The 25989-nt window shown below is 39.8% G+C and overlaps 1 protein-coding gene across 3 annotated transcripts in view; it reads left to right on the top strand.

Moving 5' to 3' along the window:
- CYP39A1 (cytochrome P450 family 39 subfamily A member 1) overlaps window positions 1–3406 on the top strand; it is a 78662-nt gene extending 75256 nt beyond the window's left edge. For all 3 annotated transcript variants that reach the window (XM_037054269.1, XM_037054260.1, XM_037054252.1), the window contains one exon: window positions 1859–3406. In XM_037054269.1, coding sequence (XP_036910164.1) covers window positions 1859–1930 — 72 coding nt within the window. In that variant the 3' untranslated portion in view covers window positions 1931–3406. The remainder of the gene's footprint in view (window positions 1–1858) is intronic.
- Window positions 3407–25989: the final 22583 nt, after the last annotated feature.

Below are 25989 nucleotides of genomic sequence, written 5' to 3'. Positions count from 1 at the left end.
AGTCAGTGGGGGGAGGGTCGAGAATTTCTATTACGAATGAGTTCTGGTGCTGCTGCTGCTGCTGCTCTGGACAGTTGGAGGACCACTGTGCAGGGAAATAAGGGGAAATGCAATTTAATTCCAAGTGTTTGGGAATCGTTTTGAAAACTCTGGGGAATAGGAGCTATTTAAACTGAGGGTGAGCCTCAGAAATTAGGCATTGCAATAGCAGGGCTATTCACATAGCATGTTGTGCTTTGGTTTATGCTTGATGTGGTAAAGCTGATATATGGAGGGATAAATGAAACTCCGGGTGACATTGCAATAGAAATTATGTAAGTGCATAAGTGATGCAGACAATATTGTATTAGTCACAAAGGTACATATTTCAGCACTCTCCCTTGATTTCTCTTGTACTTCTATTTTGAGAACAAGTAACTATCCGTCACAAGGAGCTCTCAAAATCCTACAGCAAAAAGGAATCAAAACACCCTTCATGAAGGTTTTCAGCTGAGTGCAGTACTGTTAGCAAAATGAAAATTAGGGCCAAGCTTTATACACACCAAATACTAGTCCCTGCTCCCCCAAGGTAGATGTCACAACTTTGCCCAGGACTGACTCAGCATTCAACTATCTTCCCACCTGCAAGACACAGAAATGCCTTTTCAGGTGAGAAGAATGATGTTTGTCAAAACCACCTGACACCTAACACTGGGGATGGGGAATTTTGACGAGATCTTTAAGCAAGATTTTTCCCAACACTTTATTCCCTGCTAAGAATTCCGTTACTTGCTGTATTATACTGTTTTACATATGTCCTATTTCAGTTATGATACTACCAAGAACATTTTTTTAAAAGAAATGCTATCTCAGTTTGTCACAAGTATAGGTCTAAGTGAATTCTCATGATCTCAAAGGGCATTTCATTTCATTAATTCTTGTTCTAGAAAGAGAAAAGTCAATTAAATTATTTAATTATTGCACTTGTTTTACTGAAATACTAAGTTGTAAAATGAGGCGATCAAAAACTGGGGAAATGACCTTCAAATTACCACGTTCTTGCAGGGCCCGGGAGGGAATGGGTTGCCGAGGCATGTTCTGAACACTCCTCTTTCTACGCACAAAATTGTGGCTGCAATTTCAGAGTCCATGGAAACCCTGCACTCCTTCTCTCCATTCCCCTAAAAGCATCCTTGCTAAGGAGCCCATTCTGTGCCCAGTTACAGTCAAACCGGACAGTAGACTGATGAGTTAAATTGGATCTTTCGCCCCTTCAGCCCTCAAGGTTGACAGAACAGGTTGCTTTTCCTTTTCAGGCTTTTAAGTCTCAAGAATCTCTGTATTATTTGCAATAAGCTGACCTGCTCTCATCTCCATGTACATTCATTCATTCTTTATTCATAACTAGGGAGAAAAAATCAGGACATTCACAGCCCGTAAACTGTTCTTTTGGAAGTTATAATCTTTGGCATATGGCAATAGTGATTCATTTGTACCACCAACACCTCCTTGCTTTTTAAACATCCATGACATGTGGCATAGAGGTCTCACCCAGCAATTATAAATGAGCTGTCGCAGTGCAGGGCCGGAAATGTAGGAAGAGCCTTCCTTGTGGTATCCTCTTTAGCCAGACAAAGTGACGGGAGGGTGGCAGGTGAAACAGTGATGGGATTGCCATTAGAATGAGGGATTGCCTTCTTTTCTGCCGCTTGAATGGGAGGCTCACATAGATGCAACTCATCAAGCAAACACTCTCCATCTTGTAAATCTAAACTCTGCACCTTTTAGGAATAATTATAATATAATTGGATAAACCTTAGATCTAAAACTATTGGCTTTGTCTCCTAATTTGCACTTGTCTCTGCCTTTCTGCTTCTAGCGTTCTCTCCATTTGCTGGGTGTCCAGCAGCCAGAAGGACAATGCCGAATTGAATATAAACAGAGAAAATGACCCCTGGGCTAAGGAGGGCCGGGCCGTCTGGAGGAGTGACTGCCTCATCCACTAGCCTGGCAGCACCTAGGCCTGACTGTGACCAAAACAGGCTGCTGAACTTTGCTTTAGTATTTCATTCCAGGAGATGTCCGCATGGTGCCTGTGTTTGGAATCTCAAGGGTAGAACAAGAATCTGACATCACTCTCACTGATAGAAAGACCTGAATATGTGGTTCACAGAAAATATTAACTGATCCAGAGGAAGAGGCATATCTTAAGAAGCTGGAATTTAGTTCATGCAAAACCGTATTTTAACTTTAGATAGAAATAATACCATTTGAATGAAAACCTTAATACATCAATTCTGTGAAGACAATGCACTTAAATTTCTGTTTTTGGAAAGGCTAGCATCAAAAAATAGTAGTGATTTCTGGAAACTCTATTTTCCTTAATATAATTCTTAATTAGCAATTGGAATTATTCAGCTCTATTAATATAATTCTTTATTGTAAACAGGTCTAATGTTCAAAGTGTAGCTTTCTGAGACCTGTGAAGACAGGAGGCATGTCTTATAGTTGTTTCTACACTCAGCCACATCAAGGACAGCACCTTTTCTCTAAGGAATGTTTAATACATGCATGTAGATTGATATATTGATTTGTATTTTAATTAAGGTGAAAGCACTCTTAACACAAGGTGTTGGTAATGACAGTTTAGGAGGACATCTTTGCTAATGTGTGGGAATACAATGATGTGTCAAGGCCACTAGCAACATTTGACTCTGTTACTTGCCTTATGCTTGAAATATTTACTGTGAAACCCAGAAAAGAAATTCTGTCGTGTTCAGGGGAAGTATATCACAGTAATAACAGAGTGATCAGTGATGTCATGATTTGTCCTCTAATATGCAATAAAACGCTGCTTGCCTCCTTTATTTCTCAACAAGTAAGCTTTGTAGTGAGTGCATGTTGTCCTCTGGATTATTTGCCCCCTGTGCTAGAATTATCTCATGGGACTGGCAATGATTGCTTAGTCATTTATTTCCTACCATTGAGCAGATGACTCCCTGGGAGAAAATTAAGCACTTTGGAGTATATTAACTCTTCCAGACTAACAGTGATTTTGAAGCTTAGCTAGCGGCTTGTAGCTCAACTTAGCAGGCGCAGGGATTTGGAGACCGAGGAGCTGAAGAAAGTGTGGAAGTCCACAGCAGATCTGAGAGCTGCAGAGTGTAATCTGGCAGATTCCACTAACTATGGCAGGTGTGTTCCCAGGGAAGGCTCACAGTAAAACACTGTATTTGCGTATGATACACACTTCAGCTGAGTTTGCAGCCGCTCGGGGCTATGTTTCTATCATTATTGTTTCGTCAGGATGAATGTTAGCTGACAAATTTATGCACTATAAAAAGAATACACCCACATTTAGTTCTGAAATTCTGTCAGTAAATACATGAACTCTTTTGTTCCGGGCTGCCAAATAAAGATGAAGATATAATCTGTGTCCATTGCCTTCCTTGTAACAAGGAAAAGGAGAGAAGATTTGTTTGTTTTGTTTTGTTTTTTTAAAATCACGTGTGCCACAACAGCTACCATCACAAGGATGCTCTGCATCTAAGTGACCTCACAGTGTTAAAACACAATCAAAACTACATTCAGAATTCCATTCTCTTTACCTGGCCGACACTGCAGCTACCCTCACACTCTTCCGCTACACTTGTCTCTCCACCCCTAACCGCTTGTCCTCTGAAACTTCAAATCAAGGCAGTCTGCGCTCTCTCCAGAGCCTTCTACCCTCCTAGTTCTCTCACTCATTTATTCTCACAGCACTTACTTTTCAGCTTCCCTGGAAGTCTAGCTCTCCAGCTATTTCTTATCAGACTTCTTCCGCTTCCACTCCCTCCTCTCTCCAACAGATACTCCTTAGGTGACCTCCATGACCTAATCACCTCCTGAAGGCCCAGCCTCCTACCATCGACTTGGGGGATGAAGATTTGAGCATAAATTGCGGGGTTGCAGGGAGGTGCAAACATTCAGACCATGGCAGGAAGTAATCCTCCACAGTCGTTTTACTTTCTCAGTAGAGTCCGCTATGTGTTTTGCTCCAGTGGAGGACCCTGGACAGCACCCACCCACTAGGTTCAGGGGAGCTCTCTGCTCAGGGGTCCCACTCTTCCTGGTTAAACAGCCTGAAAGTCTGCATGTGGGTGTGGATTAACACACCGGGGTTTCATTAGATCAATATCGTTAGTTTAAAAATGTTTTTAGAACTGAAAGTCTCTATCTTATTAAATATTGGGCTTAGGATAATTTTTAAAAACTTATTAGAGTGGTGTTGTTTGTTTTACAGTCATGCTTTGGTATTTTAATAAATGGCTATAGGTTATTACTGACAAAAGTACAACTTTATGGTCCTGACTGGGTAGCTCCGATGGTTAAATCATTGTCCCAATGCACCCTGATTCCCAGTCACATATTAGAATCAACCAACAAATGCATAAATGGGTGAAACCACAAATAGATGTCTGTCTCTTCCCTCTTCTCTCTCTAAAATAAAAAAATTAAAAAGCACAACTTTATGTATAAAGTATTTGTTTTTTTAACTAAACGCCTACCTTCTAGAAACCAGTGATATGACCTACATTATAAATTAAGAGGACAAAGACTCCTGTTGTGTACCTGTTTCCTCCCTTGTCAGCGTTCTTCTCCAGGAGCCCCCAACCCCTTCCCCTTTGAGGGAACCATGCAGTAGGCTGGCCTAGAACAAAATCTAGCAGATGACTGTTTCAAGAAAAATACCTGATAAAAATGCATATTTTTAGAAAGGGCATATAAATGTAAATGTTGAACATGTTATGAGTTCTGATGATATGTCATAGTATGCATTGTCTATTCCTAGAAATTGGCTTTTTTTCCCCCGGCAGTTTTCTGCCTTGCTCTTTCACAAAAATAGCCCTGGTCATTAGAGACCCACTCAGCCACTGCATAAGGAAGATATATGGATTTTCTCTTCTGGTGGAGACAGGAACTTACTGAATAGGGAATAGTCTTAGTTTAAGCTTTGTCTTCCAGGGACTTGGAATTCTGGGAAGAATTACAAAAAAGGAACCTAAAGGAAAGCCCGTGGTGTTTGCTTTGCAATGCAAATGCTCCTTTGATTTCATTGTTGCTCCTGAAGATAAGCATGATTAGAATCATAATATGTAAGTAGAGATGCCGCCAGCCTAACGTCCGGATTTACTGCTTAAGAGGCTGAAGTCCAAGCTGGACTTCAGGCATCAGGTTATGTGCTTCTGAAGGGTGTTCGGTGACTAGTGAAAACATCCCTCTGGGTGAGACCATTCATTCACCTGAACAATTCTTTGAGGACAAAAAATGAAACACGATTGAATTTTATTTCTTCTGGCAGTACAACTTTTCTTTCTATAGCACATTAATTTTATAGGCTACCTATAACTTAATATAGGTAAAAGCAGATAAAAGATGATAAAGTCAGCTCAGCATTTAGTTGACTATTCTTCCTTGTTTGCAGAGCTAATCACACACCTCTGCAGAGCCCAGGGGTCAAAGAGGCACATTCTGAAAAGCACTGGACCAGACTAGCTCTGTGCAGCAGGGACATCTACTACCCTCCGAATGTTAGGTGCTTCCCCAGATTTCCCAGGGCCTGGACAGTTACCTGGGATGACCCATTTGGCTAGTGGGCTGTAAGTACAAATGGTTAAGTGTCAGCTCCAAGCTGAAACACAGATATCTGGGTATAAATTGTCTTTATTTCCCTCTTCTCTCCTGACTGTGGCAGGAGCTCTGCAGCCGTGAGAAGGCAGAGTGCTCATCAGCCTGGGTCCTGAGTGTCTGAGAGAAGAGGCCTTTCCCACACAGTCTGCACTGCCCACAGTCTGAGCCGCAGACACGGATGCTAGCGACCGCGGCAGGAACAAGGCAACCTGCACAGTCTCAGAAATGAAATTCTCTGGTTCCTGTTCTCATTTATGCTGTTAGTCCTCTTTGATCTGATCTTATTAGCAGGAACATGTATTTCCAATATGCTTTATACCAGATCAAGAGTGTGACTGGATTCTACTAAAATGGCTTTTTGATATCCAATATACAACAACATTTATAAGCCAGTCAGAGAAAGACAGACACCGTATCATTTCATTCATATGTAGAATCTAATGAACAAACTGAACTAACAAGCACAATAGAAACAGACTCACAGAGAGCAGGCTGACAGCTAAGGGTGAGTGGAGGATAGGGGGTGGAAGGATTGAGCAAAAAGGACAAAGGACTCATGAAAACAGACAACGGTGTGGTGATTGTGGGGAGGGGAAGGGCGTCCAAGGGGACTAAATGGTAATGGGAAAAGTACAATAAAAATTAAATTAAAAACTCATAACATTGCATTCAGAATTTGACATTAGCTATTGTACTGTGTTTTGTGCCTTGCTTATCACAGCTAGAAGCCCTCGAGCCTGGGTGCCCCCACCCACATTCCCTCTGCTCAGGTCTCCTTCGGACTCGGTCTCCAAGGCTCAGCCATCTCACTCTTTGGCAGCCCAGTGGAAGCCCTTTCTAGTTAGGGGGCCTCTCTTCACTCTGCTTCTCCAAGCTTTGCTGAGGTGCCCCTGAAACTCAGGTCTCCTTGTTCTTTAAGAGTTGACCTTGATGTCCCATAAAACCCACAACCTAGCAGAATTTTAAGGACAGAAATGGCTTAAACTTAAAATTTTTTCAGAAAGTGATGAGAAATAATTATATTTCATCCTTGTAGTGCAGCAAAGGAAAGAAGGAACAGAGTAGGTGGATTGCACTGTTAGAGCATTCTGAAGGTTTATATATCTTGATATAGTGATGCTATGAGTTAAAGATAAAAATGATAATAAAAATTTAATGCTGATAATAATAACAAACATTGATTGACTTTTTGTATTTGGCTTGTGTAAGCACTTCCCATGCTCTACCATTCTTCTAGCCTCCTATCCTCTGATCGCTACACCTGCATGGTTGTGACTCGAATATCGCATTAGTAGCTGCTCATTAACGCAGCATTTGTGGGGTAAATAAGTCACAGCTCTGGGTTTTTCTGCATCTTTTGTCATGAAGGGGATGAAAGCAAAGGCAGTTTGGAGAAGTGGAGGGAGCAATGAATTTAGTCCAAAACTTCTACATCCTAACTCTGGTTCATGCATTTACTAGCTCTGTTAACATTTGACCTCTCACAACCACAGTTTCCTACTCTATAAAACAGGAATAATTACAATAACTGCTTCACCCTGGTATTTAGAAGTAATCACTTCGTGAACTCTATAACCCATCCAGGGGCACACAGTTATGATACAATAATGATCAAAACCATGTCTGGATCCACTTTCTGGCCCCCTATGCTTCCCTGCAAGTCAGAGTCAATATTTGAGCTGTAGCTCTCCGCGCTGTTAGACCTAGGACATTTCTAGCTGTCATTTTTTCAAAAGCCCAATTGTGTTTTTCTCCAGTAGCGGTGGGCATGGCCACGCTGCTTTTCCTGTTGCAGATGCTTGAGTCTTACTTGCAGTTTTAGACAAAAATCCTCTTTTTTGAGAACCACGTAATTCATGTTCTCAATCAGTTTGCTCTGAGCAACGTCAGTTCTTTCCTAAGTTAATTTCTAGAGATCTCTATCTCCTCTTCTTTCTCTTGTTTCACAATGAATCCTGGAACTGCCTTTTCCATGGAAATACTTGTTGGGATAGATAAAGACCAAAACCAAACATAAAAGATAAAAACACTTGTTAGCCCCCAAGTTGCATTCCCAGAATGATTTCCCATGCTGTGTTCATTTGTAATCTGGCCAAAAAGTAAAATAAGTATAAAATAAAATAAAAATAAGATAGTATCTATTATAGGTCAAGGTCTGAAACATGAACTAAACTTCAAAAATGTTTCTCAGTGTATTAGATCTACACACTGAAACTTTGCTAAGCTTTTTCTGTATCATAATATGTCATTCAAGATGACTTCGTGGAAAGTCAAAAACTGTTTTTGAGAATGTTCATCCATCTATCCATCCATCTATCCAAAATGAATCAACAAAGAACCAGGCATTGGGCAAAGAGGGTACAAGAGCAAGACATTGAGAGACAGGAAGGCAGGGAAAGAGAGACATCGTCCCTCAAGGATGTCCCTATCAGTGGAGGACATCCTTGAGCACATCCCAAGAGCCCATCTAACATCAGGTGCCTATGATAACTCTATGATGTTGGTGCTAACATTATCTCCATTTTTCAAAAGAGAAACAGGCAAAGAGGGTTGAGTAGCTTTCCTAAAGCCACACAGGTAGTAGGTGGTGAGCCGGGATTTAATCCAGACATTTTGGCTCCAGAATCTGTGCAGTTAACTCAGTCTTTGCTTCTTCTGTAGGTACTGTCAGAGCTTCACTTCAAAGCAGTGAGTCATGCGGATATTTCAGATACTACATTGAAGCCTTTCAAATTCCCACATCTCTAAACATTAAATAGGCAGTCAGCTCTTCCAGTGATTTACAAGCCCAAACATAGCTGAGACTTTTAAAATATCTTGGAGCAGTGCTGTCCACCAGATGGATGATTTAGTGCATTTTTAGCTCTTACTTTAAAAATATGTTCTCTCTAAATATTTTCATACTTCCTATCAATGCCATCATTGGGAAGAATAACATATAATCAGAGAAAAGGGATTTAAAATGTAATAAAAAGCATTTGCTTTGTCTAGCTTGTTAGCCACGTTATCAAGATGATCCAGTGATTTCATTCTGAAAATATCTACTGTATTCCACCAAGACTCCATTAGCCAACAGAACCGACAGCTGAGATTGACGTATGGTAGACGGCAAGTGCAGTAGATGCTACAGAATTTGAAGACGTTTCCAGCAAAACAGCCACTAGTAGTCAATAAATAGCATTTATAATGCTCGATAGCATAGTTAAAGGGAACTATCTGTTCAACCTTTCACAAATTCTCCCAGACCATCAGTTTTCGTGAAATATTGCTCTTCCTATTACATTTCAGCCCACTATCTGCTTCCCTTCTCAATGATCAGCCAGGACCCTCACCAGCACCCAGACATACAGAGAGAGACAGAACCAGAGACAAAGATAGAGAGACCACATGTATGTTCCAGGACTTCTTGAAATGTGGGACATGCACCCTCATCATAGATTATGTAAATAAATTTGAAAATAGTGAAAGATAGAAGATAGAGCCCAATGAAACACAATGGATGCTGAAATAGCTGCTGCTGTCAAAGCTAAGTAAGGGTGGATGACGAGTTGAGTCACTACTCAGCGGTAGGCATTATATCCAAACCCTCCAGAACTGAGCGGAGGTTGCATCATCCAAGGCAAGCTCTCAGCTCTTTTGAATGTTGCAATCCACATCTTCTTTCATGCTTGAAAAACAAAAGTAGAAACTGCAGATCCCTTGCTTTGTATCTTTTCCCTTTTATACAGCGTCACTTTCTTCTGTCCTGATTTTCCTTTGTCGAGGAGGGAGCCTTTTCCACTCTTCACTGAGACCTCTAGAAACTGTTTCACCAAACTGATTCCCCTTTTCTCTTAGGAACACTGCTGCCTCAATTGTGCAGGCTTCTTTGCAGTTACGTGTTATCGTGCAACTGAGTTCTGGCCAATGACTGGAATGTGGAGATAAATGATGATGTACACCCCTTCTAGGTCTGGCCTCTAAGACACCTTCCATGCACCACTCTGTCCTCTGCCCCCATCAGGATTTCAGTGAATGGCCCTGAAGCCCAAGGAGACTGTGGAGCCACAGATGCAAGAAGTCTGGGTCTCTGAACGACTGTGTGGAGAATGGTTATCTCCTCTGAGTCCAATCAACATTGAAATGTAAAGACAGTAAATAATAACTTTGACTATGTTAGGCCACTAAAATTTGGGAATTTTTAGTTCCAGCAGATAATTCACCTTATATGTTTATGTAAGAGTTTTGTAACATAATTTCAATGCTGTGCTGTCCTTTGGGTCAGATTTAAATAAGTTTTAAATTAACATTGCTTCAAAATTATTTGTTACCATACTATGATGAAAACCAAACTGAGTTCTCTTACTTTTGAGTGCAAGCACCATAAAATAAAATGAAACGAAATTAATTCAAACCAGATTAAAACTATCTGCTTTAATTTACTGTAGTTCATCCATCAATAAATGGAATGTGATGAAATCTCTTTACATATTTTTCAAATTTTTATGTTCTATTTATACGGCTCCTTAAGAGCTTTGTCCCAATAAGCTTGTTTTTAAAATTCTGAGCTACTTCAGAAAGTAGTTTTATATTTAACACAGCATATTTGGTTGTTGCTAAGCATCCATTTGCTGCAAATTAATAATAACACCAACACTAGCTTTAAAAGCCCCAAATGGGGTGGTGTTGGGGAGAGAGTATACTAGAATTACTTTCTTCTAATTTGGAAGAACAAGGAGGTTTCATACAAAAAACTCCATGACAATTAAATTTTTTTTCTTTTTTTCTTCTTTACTAGAGGCTTCTACTTCTAAAGATAGGCATATAAATGCAGAATTGTGGTTCAGGGCTCAGAGGTTGATTAACTCCTCTCTAATTCTTACACTAGAGATAAAAATGCTCAGCCACTGTGGAAAACAGTATGCCATTTCCTCAAGAAACTAAAAATGGAACTGCCATTTGACCCAATGATTCCATTTCTGGGAATACACCCTAAGCATTTCAAAACAGTTTGAAGGAATATATGAACCCCTGTATTCATGGCAGTGTTGTTTGTAATACCCAAGATCTGGAAGCAGCCAAAGTGCCCATCAGTAGATGAATGGGTAAAAAAGCTGTGGTACGTTTATACAATGGAATACCACATAGCTATAAAAAGAAGAAACTCTTCCCCTTTATGACGGCATGGATGGACCTGGAGAACATTATAATAAGTGAAATAAGCAAGTCAGAGAAAGTCAAATAGCAATGTGATTGCACTCATATATGGAATCCAATGAACAAAATAAACTGACAAGCAAAATAAACACAGAGGCATGGATACATGGAACAGACTAACAGATCTCAGAGGGGAGGAGGTTGGGAGGACTGGAAGAAATTAACCAAAGAACATATATGCATATATGCATAGCCCATGGACACAGACAACAGTATGGTGAAGGTAGGAGGGGGACACAGGATGGGGGGAAATGGAGGATAGCTGTAACAGTGTCAACAATGAAAAATTTTAAAAAGCTTATATGCAGAAGGGAAATGCTGGCAAGCAAAGAAGGAAAGCAGACCCAGGACTGGGCTGACTGCAGGTATGAAATAAATTTAAAAAATGACTTGGTGTAGTCATGTCAGGCACTGGGACGTGCAAATGAAGCCAAGGATCAGTTACTGCAGGAGAGACACATGTAGGTGCATGAGCCTGAAGACAGCTGCCAAAGCAAAGATTGAGCAATGGAGAAGTTCAGGCTTCACAGAGATATGTGTGACCTTGATGCCAGTCCTGGGAGAATCTCAGGTTGAATGCTTTTAATGCACCCAAGTCCCAAGCCCGAAGCTTTCCCCTCTTACCACTTAGCTCTGCCCTGCAAGTCTAATGAACCCCGTGGGGTTTTTGAGTGTTGTGAGTGGTGGACACAAGTGTGGTGGAGAAGGGTAGGTTAACCACACAATGCAAGTCAAACTCAGCTGAAGCAAAGACATAGGGCTCAAATGAGTAGCACACTTATTAATTGATAAATAAGCATCATGCTGATTACTGCTAGGGAAAATCTTTATTTTATGCCTCAGGAAGATAAATTAGTGTGGGTGGTTCTTGAGTACAGGAGATGTACAGGGATCATGAGGGTGGGGTCAGTTGACTCCTTTTTGGTCTCCAGCTGTGGCTAATGCAAGGTGGTGAAGAAGTAGAGGCTGGTCCATCTTCGGTTCTTTTCAGATCATGCCACCATCCCTTTCCTGTTTCTCTGGTGACCTCTCTTGGCTACTTTTCTTTCATGCTTCCACAGAATTATTTTCTAATCTGGGATGAACAGAAGCATTACATTTCTCAAGTTTTACTTTTCTTCCTCTTCATTGGCCAAAGCAATTCACACACCCTAGCTGAATATTGGTGTAGGGAGCATTATAGTCCTTTTTTAGGGGGTGACGGTCATCCTGTCACCATCTCCTTCCAACTAGACTTCTGTAGGCAAGATCGGATCTGTAGACTAGTCAGAGGCCCAACCTATTCCAGACAGGAGCATCAAGTGGGCAAAGGGAAGGGATTTTGATTCAGAATTTGAAAGAAATGTTGAAGTCAGTTACAAAGCCAAGGGAGAGTTTGGCCTTGGTGAAGAAAGTGGAAACCTTGGCAGAATTCTAAAATTAGTAAGTGGTAATTGACTAAATTTAGTTAATGAGTGAGCTGTGTGTTTGACCAGGTTACTGCCCATTATATGGAATAGGAACTTTGAACCTTGGTTTTATAGATTTTGATGGGAATGATAGCAGAGTGTAATAATGAGATCATTGGGGAAAATTATATTCAATGAGGAAGAGGAGCTCAAAAGTTACACAAAGTTTGGAAAATATTATTTGAATGTCAACTGAAGAGTTTCAGTCTATATTTGAAAGGAATCTTCTTGTTTTGTTGTTTGTTGTTTTGTTGTTCTCCTCTTCTTTTCCTTCTTCTTCATCCTTTCCTCCTCCTTTTCTCCTCTTTCTCTTCCCCTCCCCTTCTTATTCCTGTTTTTTCTCTTCTTCTTCTTTTTTCCCTTCCTCCTCTTTCCTCTTCTGCCCCATCCCCACTCTATTCATCACTTTCTCTTTTTCTCTCATATTATTTTTATCCACATCACTATTTACATCGCCACTTTTCCAGTTCTTCGAGTATTCAGTCAGGACTCAAGGGATACTTTCAAGATGTACTGTTTAATACTAACAGTGTACACCAATTGTCTCAATTAAGATTATATTTGGCTGCATGTAACAGAAAATTTCAAATTAATGGTAATGTAAACATACCAGGGCTCATGATCTCACATTAATGATGTCCAAGGTCGGCAGTCTAGGACTGGCTTCACACTCCATGATGTCATCAACCTGAGATGTTAAAGGGCAAAGAGACCTGATAAGGTTATGTCACTCATCAAATTACTGCAGAACTCAAACAGTTGGAAAACAAGATGAATTTTGTAACCTGAAGAATGAAACTCCAAAGGATTTCTAAATTTAAGTTATTTTGAATTTGCCTTTTTCTCCTTATCATCTTCTTGCCCCTGGTTTCCTTCAGCTTTTTTATTGGCTTTATCTTCCCTTTGCAGTGTCCATGTAATGAAATGCACTTTTTGGTGTTATTCATCAGGAAGACAATAAGTGTCAGAAATATAGAAGTCACTGCTTCTGAGGTGGTACAGGTATCTACTCAAGGCCCTGAGAGATTAGGTAAAAAGATACACTGCCCAGAGCTTGGAAAGGGAGCTCAAATGCAGAGACTCAGAAAGAATTCACGTGGTTACAAAATGGAACATAAGGGTCCCGTTGACTCAGTCACTTTTTGATGCTTCTAACTTTTTCGTGTTAATAACTGTTAGGTTATACTAATATCATAAGTAGGAATTGGTTGTGGCAGAAAGGATTGGGTTTTGATTTCAGATCTTCTTGGCTTATATTCAAATACTACCCATCTACTATCTAAGTGCCTTAGGTAAACCATTTTCATAATCTCTATTTCCTCATGTGTTAAATAAGTGTAATAGTCTCCATAGGGTGGTCATGATGAAGTGAGGTAATGTACACAAGTGTTTTGTCCTTTCTACCTTAAACAAACAAACAACAAAAACCAAACTACTAGAAAAACATCATATGGAAATTTATGTTTACCAAATTAGGTAAATTAGTTACTAATTTAAATTTTTAAATAATAATTTAATGATTTAAAACATTCCATTCCCAAAGGAACTACAAAGCCTCATTTAATTTTCAAAAAAATCCAGTGCACAACCAATTCAGGGTGCAAACTGATGTCAGTTTTACTTACTATTGAATCCAGAACCAGAATGGTTTAGGGAACATCGGAAGTATTCAGTGAGTATTCGTTGAATGAATAAATATGTGAGTGAATGAAACAACTTTTATTATTCTATATATACTTGGTACTGTAATAGTTGCTGCAAATATAAATAAGACCCAATTTTCATGAATCTCAGATTCTAGGTATTGCCAAACCAACAAGATGGTTTCAAATGATGATTAAGTGATATGAGGAAAATTAAACATGATTACATAGTAGAAATTGACTCAAGAAATGTAAAGAGGGTGAGAGTGTTTTCTATCAGATTGTCAAAGACGTTCCGAGTGATAAGAAAAAACCAGTCATAGTACAACCTAGATTGTGTTGACGAGTTCTTCAACAAACACCGTGTTACATTTATTTGATTACATTAAGAGAGTTCTACTTAGATTATTTTGGAAGCATTTTCTTCAGTTACTAGTCACACAGTTTCAGTCACAGGTGCTCTCTTCCTAGATTTTCCAAAACTTGGAAATTCTAAGATTTTAGGGTCTCAGGGAACTAACTTTGAAATTCTTGTTTTGAGTAATGTTTTCTAAAGCATGTCCCAGTGGATATAAGATGTTCAGTGGACATTAGATGTCCCTCTAAAAGTACAGTTCCTGTGGTCATATATGCTTGTGAACCTGTCCATGAACATTGGTATACCAAAGTCTTAGGGAAGTCCCAAAATAGAATAACATGTATCCTAACATTTTCTCAACTTATCTGAGCATTTTCTTTCAAATGTATTTCTCTTCTCTCTACACACTTAGTAACATCAAAACAAAGTTTGAAAATACGGTTATAGTCCTAAAAATGAAACTTTGACACCAAGGGAAAATGAGGATGGGATTGGTAATCCTTTCCCCATAAGCCTTGGGATTCTAAAATGGGATATTTACACAGACTTAACAGAAATGTCAAATAAGCTCTGGATGACACATTTACATACATTACCCACTTTACCCAAACCCACTGAACTAATGAGACTCTTAGGTTTAGTGTTTGGGCTACCTGAGGTTTTTAAAAGTTTTTCTGATGTGAAAGGGAGATATATATGGGTTGCCTCTATTTTTGTTTCATGAGAGTTAACAGTGGAGAAAATGTACCTTTTCTCTGGTTTAGCCATGTTTAATATAAGGCAACAATAAAATATGGCAGAAACTTCACGAGTCTTAACACGTGAATGCTCCACTCCCATCACTTCATCACTTACTAGAGTAATTTGAGGCAAATTACTCAAACTCGCAAAGCTTCCAATAAGGATAGTCATCACATACCCTGCTTTTCTGGAGGTGCAGTCAGGCTGATACAAAGGGCCTGGAAGAGAGTGTCATTCCAGCCTCTCTCTAGAAAGCCTGCTTGGGGACTGTATATTCTCCTTCTAAAAGTCTTTTCAATCCCCCACTGGAAATTCAGTGGGAAAAACTGAGTGCTGCTTGTTCCGACAATGGTGACTCACAGAATACTGTGAGTATTTATTACTCCATTAGTGAAGAAGTAAAGTTAGTGTCCTATTTTACAGGTGTAAAATTCAGCAAGTACCATGTAACATATACAACATTCTGAGCCAGGACTTATCAAAATACTTTGCTATTTCACCCAAACCAAGCTAACAATAGTCCCTGGTTAATGAAATATTCTCTCCTTAGCTCCCTAAAATGTTCTAAAGATGAACAAAGTCTCAATAAGTAATGTTTGAATTTATCATCCCAGCCATATAATAATAACTGCGGTCTATCTCCATCACAGCATCTTGGAGAGAAGGTGTCAGCCTGCCTAAACTATTTTCAATGGACCACACATAACGAAATGCAACAATAATTTGACTCTGTTCATTACTAAGGCAGGAACACCACTTTAGAAGACTGCTTACCAAACTGTATTTTTAGGCCTTAGAGAACACAGAGGATGTTGAGTCCACTTGTGTGGAGTACTACCATATCGTACAATGTTTTTAGTTCTCAGGAACTGCCTCATGAGTCTTTCCTAATAGTAAGCAAAAGTTGGACTAGTGGTATACTCGTTTGCTCTGATTGTTTAGTTTTAATCTCAATGTTGATTTCAGGGCTGTGGAATATAAAAGTGAACTCATACTACGGGCACAAAGAAAGGGAAGCGGTGTATCATGGGAACTAAGGAGTAGGAATGTTCTACCACATATTGTTCCTTCTTCTAGGATGCATTTCCTCCACATAGGAAATGGGTGGTTATTGAGTGCATTCTGTTTTATCAGAATATTAGGAAAACACAGGAAAAACAAATCATGATTAGAATAGGAAGAATCCTGGACTGAGGAGGCCAGAGACTTGGGTCCCAGTATCAATTCCATTGTATTATTTGTCTACCTTAGGCAAATTATGTTCTGACATTTACTATGTTCTTCTGTAAAATGGTAATTTCAGAGATTTCAAAGAAATCTTCCTGGTCTCTTATTCTATCAGGATCTAAAATCCGTAGCTTTTCTCTCTCTTCTGATGACTCAGGGAACCCAGGCATCTTATTTTTGTGCTATTTCTTTACCCATTTACTTCCTGTTAAGTTTTAACAAGCAGCCCGGGGTTACTCCAGTCTCCACGGGGGTCCTGCTGGGTTGTCAGAAGAGGTTAGGTAGTGTCTGTGGATGGAGGAGACAAAGCCCATTTCTTGAATCACAAAAATCATGAGGTTGAACTTTTAGTTCTAAGTGTCAATCTTTTTCTACACCTGCTGCGGGTACTACATTAGATTCTAGATCTTGGCAAAAATAAAACTGATCATTAATCAGTGACTCTTTCTGACTCTTTCATCGATGAAAGAGTATCATGTACCATCTTCTTTGACCTAAATGACATTTAAGGAATTGCTGAAACACTGGAAAAGCTTTGTCTCTATAATTGAAGTCTGTGTGTTCCAGCCAGAGTGGAAAGGCTTGCTTGTAAAAGGAATAGACAACAACAGAGACAAGATAAAAGCAAAAGGGATAACTTGTGTGGTATTGGACATAAGTGCACAGAAACCCCTGCAGGAAGTGGTTTTGCGGGCGAATGGGTAATGCTTCACGGGGAAAACGAATACTAAGCCTTGGGATGTCAGGAGGGTTAGGGCGGAAATGGCAGATAGAATAACAATTGAGGGAAGTCAAAGAAAAAATACGAAAAGGTGATCGATAAAACCACTGGTTTCCCATTGTCTTATCTTGTGAACACTTGCCAAACGGCAGCTCCAAGGACAAAGACAGTCCCCTGGGCAGACATCCAAGGATGAGGAAGTTTCCTGAAACAGAAGGGAAGGGAATTCACACAGGAATGTACAATGCTGTCTAAAACTAGGAAATCCAGTGCTGAGCTGGATTTTTCTCCGGCAATTGCAATAGTCGAGTTCATCCCAGGGCCTAAGGAACGTTCAGGTTATCAGGGATCCTGTTGGCTACCCCTGCTCGCTAATGTTAACTCTTTTAGATAATGTTTGTTTGTTGGTTTTTCTGGGCACGTAGGTGAGGATCAGAACCTTCTTTTAGCATTAAGATGATGAAAGTGTTCATTAAGCCCCATGACTGTCAAGAAAAGTGCCAGATATAGCAGTATTTTTCAGCTTGCTGGGACAGTTCTTCATTTTATACGGGGGAGAAGACGGCCTGAAAGTTTGGGGCTGATGCTCTAAACTATGGATGGTACCCAGCCTTACATATGTTACCTTTTTTCCTATACCTATATACCTATGACAGTGTTTAGTTTATAAATGGGGTGGTTTCATGGAGAGTTAGTTCTTACAGTTGATCTTACCAATCTCAGCATAAGATTTTTTTGTTTTCTTTCACATTTTCACTTACAGAAAGCACCTTACTGCTTTTCGTTGGCATATCCAAATGGCCAGCACCAATGCTCTTGCACTTTAGGGCCATTATTAAGTAAAATAAGGCCTACCTGAACACAAGCACTGTGATAACAAGACAGCTGATCTGATAACCAAGATGGCTACCAAGCGACAAACCTTTTTATGTAGCAATTAGAGAGAAGACAGAAAACAAAAGTGACTTAAATTTCTTATTCATTTCCGTAGTCAAGTTTGTCTGCATTCTTTCCACTTCTTTGTTCAATTTTCTCTGCTTTCCCGACTTTGACCCACAAATAGTATTTTACTCTTTTAATGGTATACTCTTTTAAATTAATATTTGCAAGCAAATTTTCATGTGAATGTATATACTTCTATAACTTCATTCTTGAGTCTACACAAAACAGAGTTGGAGCCATACCTGGCAAATTGCTTAAACCCATTTCATGAAATGCATTTTCTCCAAAACCACTGACCTTGCTTGGAAAACAAATGCATTTGGCCATTGATGTACAGAAATGTCAAGGTCTTCTCCTTTAAAAAGCTGGTGGTGTGATCTACTCCTATTTTAAGCTTGTTTATGGAACTAGAATAACCCTGAACGTGGATGTATAAAGGTGGCTACGGCAGTGGAAGTTTGCCCTTTAAAATATCCTTTTCTCTATAAACAAAGTCTGGAATGTTTTAAAAGCTCTAAGCCAGTTGATTTATTTTTTTATTTATCATAAACTTGAATCAACATGAAATGTCCTTTCAGTGTGAAATGAAAATGCCTTGGTTCCCTGACCACACATGAAGGAGGTGTCCTTTGAGGTCCTTTCCTTAAACCACGCGGTTCTGCTGGAGTCACAGGGCCCTGCGGACGGGCCCCGGCCCAACGCCTCTACCAGCCTTCCCGGCCTCGGTGGACCTACTTGTTTGGTTCTGCTTGGGCATTTCTTCACTGTCCCACACCCACACTGCTTTTGTTCCCACCTCCGTATCTTTAGACCAATGAGGCTTACTGTAGAATATCTTTCCTATTCCAACCCTATCCTTCCTTCCAGGTCCAGCTGCCCAGCTTCCTCAGAGAAGCCCTCTTGTGATTCATTCTGCATCTCTCACCTTTGCCTGGAACTTGCTGGCTCTAAGAGCAAGCTAGGTATGTGATAGTATGTCCACCTTTTCTTTTCCTTAATTTGTACCTCCACTAAGCCTACTGACTCCTTGTTGGTAAAGGCTGCATTTTACCTTTCATTTATATTTTGCACAACAATTACACATATTTTGTGTTAAGCACTCAGAAAATGTTTGTTCCTTGATGAATAATAGAATCCTATCTCTGCCTGTATCTTCTTAGTTGTTAGAGCTTAAAGAAAAGATCTTCAACCTTTCTTGGCTTCAGTTTTCACTCCCGGGAGTGGACTGAAAACACCAACCTCATAAAGTTGTCATAAAGAGGAAGAAATTCAATGTGAAGACGTGAGGGCGCAAACTGCCTCACCAACAACAGCCACCATCCCAGCGGACTGGTGGGCCTGCCGCCTCTGACTTCGCTCCAGGCCAGTGAAACCAGAGTGCGACCCAAGCTCTGAAATGATAGTAAATTCTAAACCTTACAAATATTTTCCAGCATTCTCAAAAGTAAATATATACATTTATACATAAAATATATCAAATATACATATAAATATGTATATGTACATATTTATACATATGTTCCTTTGAACATTCTAGACTCCCTTCTGAACTTTACACACACACATAAACGTCTTCATGTGTATAATAAATGCGCTTATGTTCTGAATCGTTTGAATGAACGGGTAGATGTTATATGTGCTCACGCAGATAAGTGTGCATAATTACACACTACATTATACAGCATATCTAACTCAATGAGGGCGTTTTGGTTGCAAGTGACATTAACACAATCAGACTAACTTTAAGAGAAAAGGGGATTCTTTTTTGGGGGGGAGGGATCAGGTAAGCGTCTAAAAGTCTATACTAGTTACATTAAGATTTGGCCATACATGATTTTAAATTTTACAAAATAATCTATTTAATAATAGATTAATAATCTATTCAGTAATAGATTATTACTAATAATAATATTAGTAATTATTATTATTACTAATAATAATCTATAGTAATAGGTTATTACTAATCTATTAAGTAATACATTATTAATCTATTAATAATCTATTAATAATCTATTAAGTAAGATACTAATATATTTGTCTCTCACATAAGAGAAGTCCAGAAATAGGCAGGCTTGGCGGCTCCAAGGTGCCAGTGTAAATGTCTTCCCCTGCAGCTCCACCTTTACCGGCAGGTGGCTTCTACTTCATACTCCAAGGTGGCCTGGTGAACTCCAGCCACCAAGCACAAGGAGCAAATGCAAAAAAGCCACCTTTTTTTAAAGGAACTTCTCCACAGGTATCACACAACACGCCTGCTCACTTCTCATTGGTCCAATTTTAGTGGTGTGGTTTCCTTTCACCACAGAGGACACCTGGAAATGTGATCTTTAGCTGGATGGTAATTTCTCCAGGTAAAAATGTAATTATTTTTATTAAAGAAGAAGAGGGACATGTATATTGCAGGTATTATTACAGTTTCATAACTCATTTTGTCTTGTAAATGCAGTTCTTATGGCTTCTCTCCTCTGTCCAAGTACGTACAAAATATTAAAAACAATTAATGTTTTGAAATTTGTGTAGAAAGCCTGAAATAAATCAATTGAAAATAACTCCAGAAACCAATAAGTGGTTGTGGTAAGGCTGCAGAATCCAAGGTTAAAATACAAAAGTCAATTGCTCTCACATATGCCAGTTTTGAAAAATGGAATTTGAAATTAAAAACTCAATGCTGACTTCCGCCAAAATCCGGATTATAGGGGTACCAGAAGGGGGAAAGAAACAGCCACGAGTGGAAAACTTATTTGAACAAATAATAAAGGAAAACTTCTCCAGTCTGGCAAAGGAAATAGACTTCCAGGAAATCCAGGAAGCTCAGAGAGTCCCAAAGAAGTTGGACCCAAGAAGGAACACACCAAGGCACATCATAATTACATTAGCCAAGATGAAAATGAAGGAGAGAATCCTAGACGCAGCAAGAGATAAGGGGACAGTCAGACTGTCCCATCAGACTGTCAGCTGATTTCTCAAAAGGGACCTTACAGGCAAGAAGGGGCTGGAAAGAAGTATTCCAAGTCATGAAATCCAAAGACCTACATCCAAGATTGCTCTATCCAGCAAAGCTTTCATTTAGAATGGAAGGACAGATAAAGTGCTTCTCAGATAAAGTCAAGTTCAAGGAGTTCATCATCACCAAGCCCTTATTATATGAAATGTTAAAGGGACTTATCTAAGAAAAAGAAGATAAAAAATATGAACAGTGAAAGGACGGCAAACTCACACCTAAAACAAAAGCAAACCAAGAGCACATCTAGATCAGGAGTGGAACCATAGAAATGGAGAACACATGGAGGGTCAGCAACAGGGGAGTGAGAGGAGGAGAAGGGGGGAGAAAGTCCAGAAAATAGCATAGATGGTAGGTAGAAAATAGATAGGAGGGAGGGCAAGAGTAGTAGGGGAAATATAGAATCTAAAGAACTTGAGACACGTGGTTATAAACTAAGGGGGGGAGAATGGTGCGGGAGGGAGTGTGTGGGTGGAGGGGAATGAAGGGGGGGAATAGAACAACTGTAATGGTATAATCAATAAAAAAAAAAAGCCTCAATGCCATTTACATTAAAACCCCTGAAAATAAAATACATAAAAATAAATCTATTCAAGGTCTATATAAGGAAACTATAAAAATTTCTTGTGATTCAAGAAATCAAACAATAACTAAATAATGGAGAGATAGTCCATGTTCGAGTATAGAAAGCTCAATATTGTCATGATGTCTGGTCTTGCCAAATTGACCTACAGATTTAATGCAATCCAAATCAAATTCCAACAAGGTATTTTGTGGTTATGAACAAACTGATCCTAAAGTTTGCATGGAGGGGCAAAGACCCAGAATAGCTGACACAATACTGAGGGAGAAGAACAAAGTTGGAAGAGTGATGCGCCTGACTTCAGGGCTCCACTGGAAAGCTACAGTGACCGGGACAGTGTGGTCACTGTCACAGTGACCAACAGACCAGTCAGACAGTAGGGGGCCCAGAGGCAGACTCACCTGAGTATGATCAACTGATCATCGACAAGAAAGCAGAGAAAATGCAATGAAACAAGGATTATCTCTTCAATGAATTTGTGCACAGATATTTATAGCAGATTTATTTATAACTGGCAACACGCCTTTAGAAATTACAATGCTCAATGAGAAAAGAAAAGGTACCCTCATGGCTGGCTGGTGAGTGTCTAATGTTAAACATTTTTAGGGGGCAATTTGGTCACATATATTAAAATCTACCAAAATAAACAGAAATTTAGTTTGTGGATATCACTTCTAGTAATTGTTTAACAAAATCATAGATGTAGAAAAAAATTTATTCTCACAATTATAGTATTGTTCATAACAGCAAAAAAAGTCAGGAACAACTAAATATCCAACAGAATAGGGCTGGAAAAATAAATTAGTTTTAGGTCCAAATAATAAAATACCATGATGTCATTAACATTTAGATAAAGTTGTTTAAAAAAAACCCAAACAACGATCACCAGTGGCTGTCTCTGAAGGGTAAGGTAGTGGGGACCTTTATTTTCTTGGGAGCCTTCTCCTCTGACCCTGAAGTGCTCACACATGGATTTGGCATCTGCGGCTCTGTAATGTTAGTTGCCTTTTTACACCTCAGTGTTCTGCTTCTCAGAGATATTGTAAGCTAAATAAGTAAGAGATATAAGTTGTCTGCCTGTTCAACATTAGGTCAAGGCTGATTCCAGGTCAAAGAACTTAAAAAAAGAGCAAGGGGTGCTTGTCTCCCTGTGGTGGGGCAAGGAAAGCAGGTACAAGTAGAGACTTACTGCTTCAGTGAGTCTGGACCCTGAAGTGGTTCAGAGCACAGGCCCGATTGCCATCTGCTCAGCCCATGGAACGGCCTTACTCTTCTCCTATGTAAAGCGAGGATAATATCAGTGTCCATTTCAAAGAGTTGATTGTGAGAATAAAAACATTCAGACATGCAAACCACCTGGAGGAGTGCCTGTCCATCAAATGTTAGTTCCTATTATAAAGAAAAGCATGTTTCTTTTCTAACTGTGAAAGCAGTTCAGCAAATTTAGAAAGTAAGTAAGAAAAAAACGAGGAACTAAAAATCTTCCATATTCTCAATGCTCAGATATAAAGTTCTCGGATATAATCACTGTTAATATTCTGATATACATCTTCAATTTGTTTCTCTTGCTCCTATGTACTCATACATTTTTAATTCTTTTTATTAAAAAAGGTATCATACCATAGTGCACTTTATAAACTTATTTTTAGTACTTACAATATGGTGAACATTTTTTGTGTAATAAAATATAAAACATTTTAAGATGTTCTAGTACTACTTGAAAAACAGCTAAACCAATAAAGGCAGATCTGGCATTGGAAGTATCAAATTCTTCCATGTGAATTAATCAAGAGAACAAAACATGAGAAAAATGTAACTTTCTACTCTAAATATTCAAACAGTAAAATTAGGAAATGTCAAGGGATTGTGCATAGAGCTTTTAAAGTGCTAAAAATAGTTTTAAGGACATTTAAAAATCTAGGCATGTTCTCTATTTAGGAGGAACTAGTTATTTAATTTTATAAAATAAAGTGTTAAATCATTTTTCCTCATTTTTTATTTTATGGATATTTATAGGCATAGTTGTACGTTATTCCAAGCATACAGAGATTGTGGAGCTCGTGCTTTGAATGCTGTTATAATTTTAGCCAGGATCTGACTAAAGCGAATGCGCTCCCCTAGCTCCTGGGGGGTCCGGTCCCAGCTCAGGGGTGTTCTTGCCAGGCAGGAACGTGGATGGCCACCCACCCACAGAGGAAATGCTCTAGGGGCATTTGCTGGGGAAGGAGAAGCTGGTGCAGACGACTGGGGGCAGGGGAGGTGGCAGCTGCAACACTGGTATGTGTTTGGGCTCCAGGCCAGGCTCAGGAGCCGGGTGCCTGGGGTCCAATCCTGTCACTTCCCTAATTCTGTAACCTCAGACAAGCCATTAGCCTTTGGGTCCCTTAGTTTCCTCCTGATTGGACCTGAGTTCTGGTGAAGACTATATGGGAAGTGCTCAGAAAAGGGTCTGGCATACAGAACTGTGCACTCAGTAAGGGTTAGCTATCATCATCACCATTCGTTCATTATTACTGTCTTATGATGTGCCAAGGCTCAGTGCTCCGTGCTCTGCTCTGCATTTCCCTGGATGAAAAAGGCTGTCAGCAGGCAGGGAGGCCCTGGACCATTACATTGTGTGTGGCACAGGAAAGGGCAGAGGGAAAAAGCAGAATGCGTTGGCCCCTTCTGTGCCACCCCACCACCCTATGCCCAAATGCTTAAGTAGCATCACACAGGAGATGAAATGAAGACACTCTAAATGGCAAAGAAGAGTGGAAATGTCAGCAACGGTCAGTGCATACACTTTCTGGGGACCATGGGGCTCGACAGACTGTATATGAATGTGTGCAGGGTTGTAGGTTGACTGTCACGCTGTGTGGATGAACCTCAGGTTCATATTTACACCAACTGCTTAAGCCTCTTGTCATTAGTGCCCCACTGAGACATTGCCTAGAAGCCTGGAGGCTTGGAAATTCTCTCCTTTTTCTCTACCCTGAGGTCCAGAGGAAAGGAAATTTTCAGCTGAGGTGGGAGGTAGGGAGGGGGGCAAGTAAAGAGCAAAAGATCCAACACTCCAATTTACAACTAAAAAAATATATGGGGGGGTATATATGAATATATGTACATATATATTCACCAAGAAAATGTTAGAAATGTCAGAAGTTGATAATACCAGCTACTTAAATCCTGACCCATAAATCACATAAGTTTATATCTGGGTCATGTAAAAACTGCATGTTTTGCCCTGGCTGGTGTGGATCAGTGAACTGAGCACTGACCTGTGAACCAAGAGTTCACCAGTTCAATTCTCAGCCAAGGCACATGCCTGGTTTGCAGGCCAGGTGCTCAGTTGGTGCATGCAAGAAGCGACTGATTGATGTGCCTCCTACATCGACTGATCGATGTTTCTTTCCCTTTCTTTCTTCCTCCCTTCCCCTCTCTCTACAGTTAAGGAAATGAAATATTTTTTTAAAAATTGCATGTTTTATGTGAAGACAATTCTTAACACATATGGGTCTGGTCTCCCATACTTTAATGATACTACTATGTGTAGTATCATTACTACACATAGTAGCTTTTGACCTGAAAAGTAGTTTTCTTCTCCCTTCTCTTCTGAACTCCTTGTCCCAGAGATCCCCTTCTCACTCTTGGCTTCCAGATGTCCTCTCTCTCTGTATAACTCCAGAATCGGCTTTGATAATTAGATTCTTCCCTCTGGCCTCAAGTGTCCGGCTGCCGAGGGTCCATCCCCCACACTTGAATATCTGGATGAAACCAGGACCTCAACCTTTTAGAAATAGACCCCACTCTCTGATTCAAAACATTTCATTCTAAAAATTGTTTCTGAGGGCAAAACACCTGTCATACAATTGAAATCCTTAGTTTACTCATTTACCTTGGTCTTCACCTCCAGGTAATGAATGTAGGACCTGTGATTCTTTTTTACTTTGTAGCACTGGGGTCTATCACAGTGCTAGGTGGTAGGTAATAAGTAAACAGTTTTAGAATGAACAGTTGAATGAATGAATGAATGAATGAATGAAGAAACTGGTATGAAGATGAATGCCAAGCTGCACCTGCCATCCTCAGGCTTGCCTTCCTCTTTGGAAACACACATTAGGCTGAAAAAATCCTATAATGGAAACACCTAGGAAAAGGACCAGGAGAACAGGTGAGGGAATGTGTTTGATAGAATGGTAAGGTAAATTGGAGAAAAGGAGAGACTTAAACAAGCTTTGAAACACTGGTGGGACCTTTCTCCAATTGCCCATGACTGTCAGTGACATCACTGAGATGCTACTGCAAAATAACATGCTTCTCTAACACTCTTACCTAGACATTAGAAATTAGAGTCCTTATAGGCCATTTGGGCCTGTTCTCCCACTGAGCACATTAATCTTGCCTATAGCATCTGGGTCTGGTGGCTATGGAATCTCACACCAAACTGTAGTCCTCAATCCCAGATCTGGGATTGCAAAACCAGGCCACACAGGAGATG

The sequence above is a fragment of the Sturnira hondurensis genome, unplaced genomic scaffold, assembly GCF_014824575.4.
Source record: "Sturnira hondurensis isolate 20B ecotype Veracruz unplaced genomic scaffold, ASM1482457v3 Scaffold0000880, whole genome shotgun sequence".
NCBI lineage: Eukaryota > Metazoa > Chordata > Mammalia > Chiroptera > Phyllostomidae > Sturnira > Sturnira hondurensis.
Note: the sequence above shows the minus strand (reverse complement) of the source record. Positions and strands in the feature narration are given on the sequence as shown.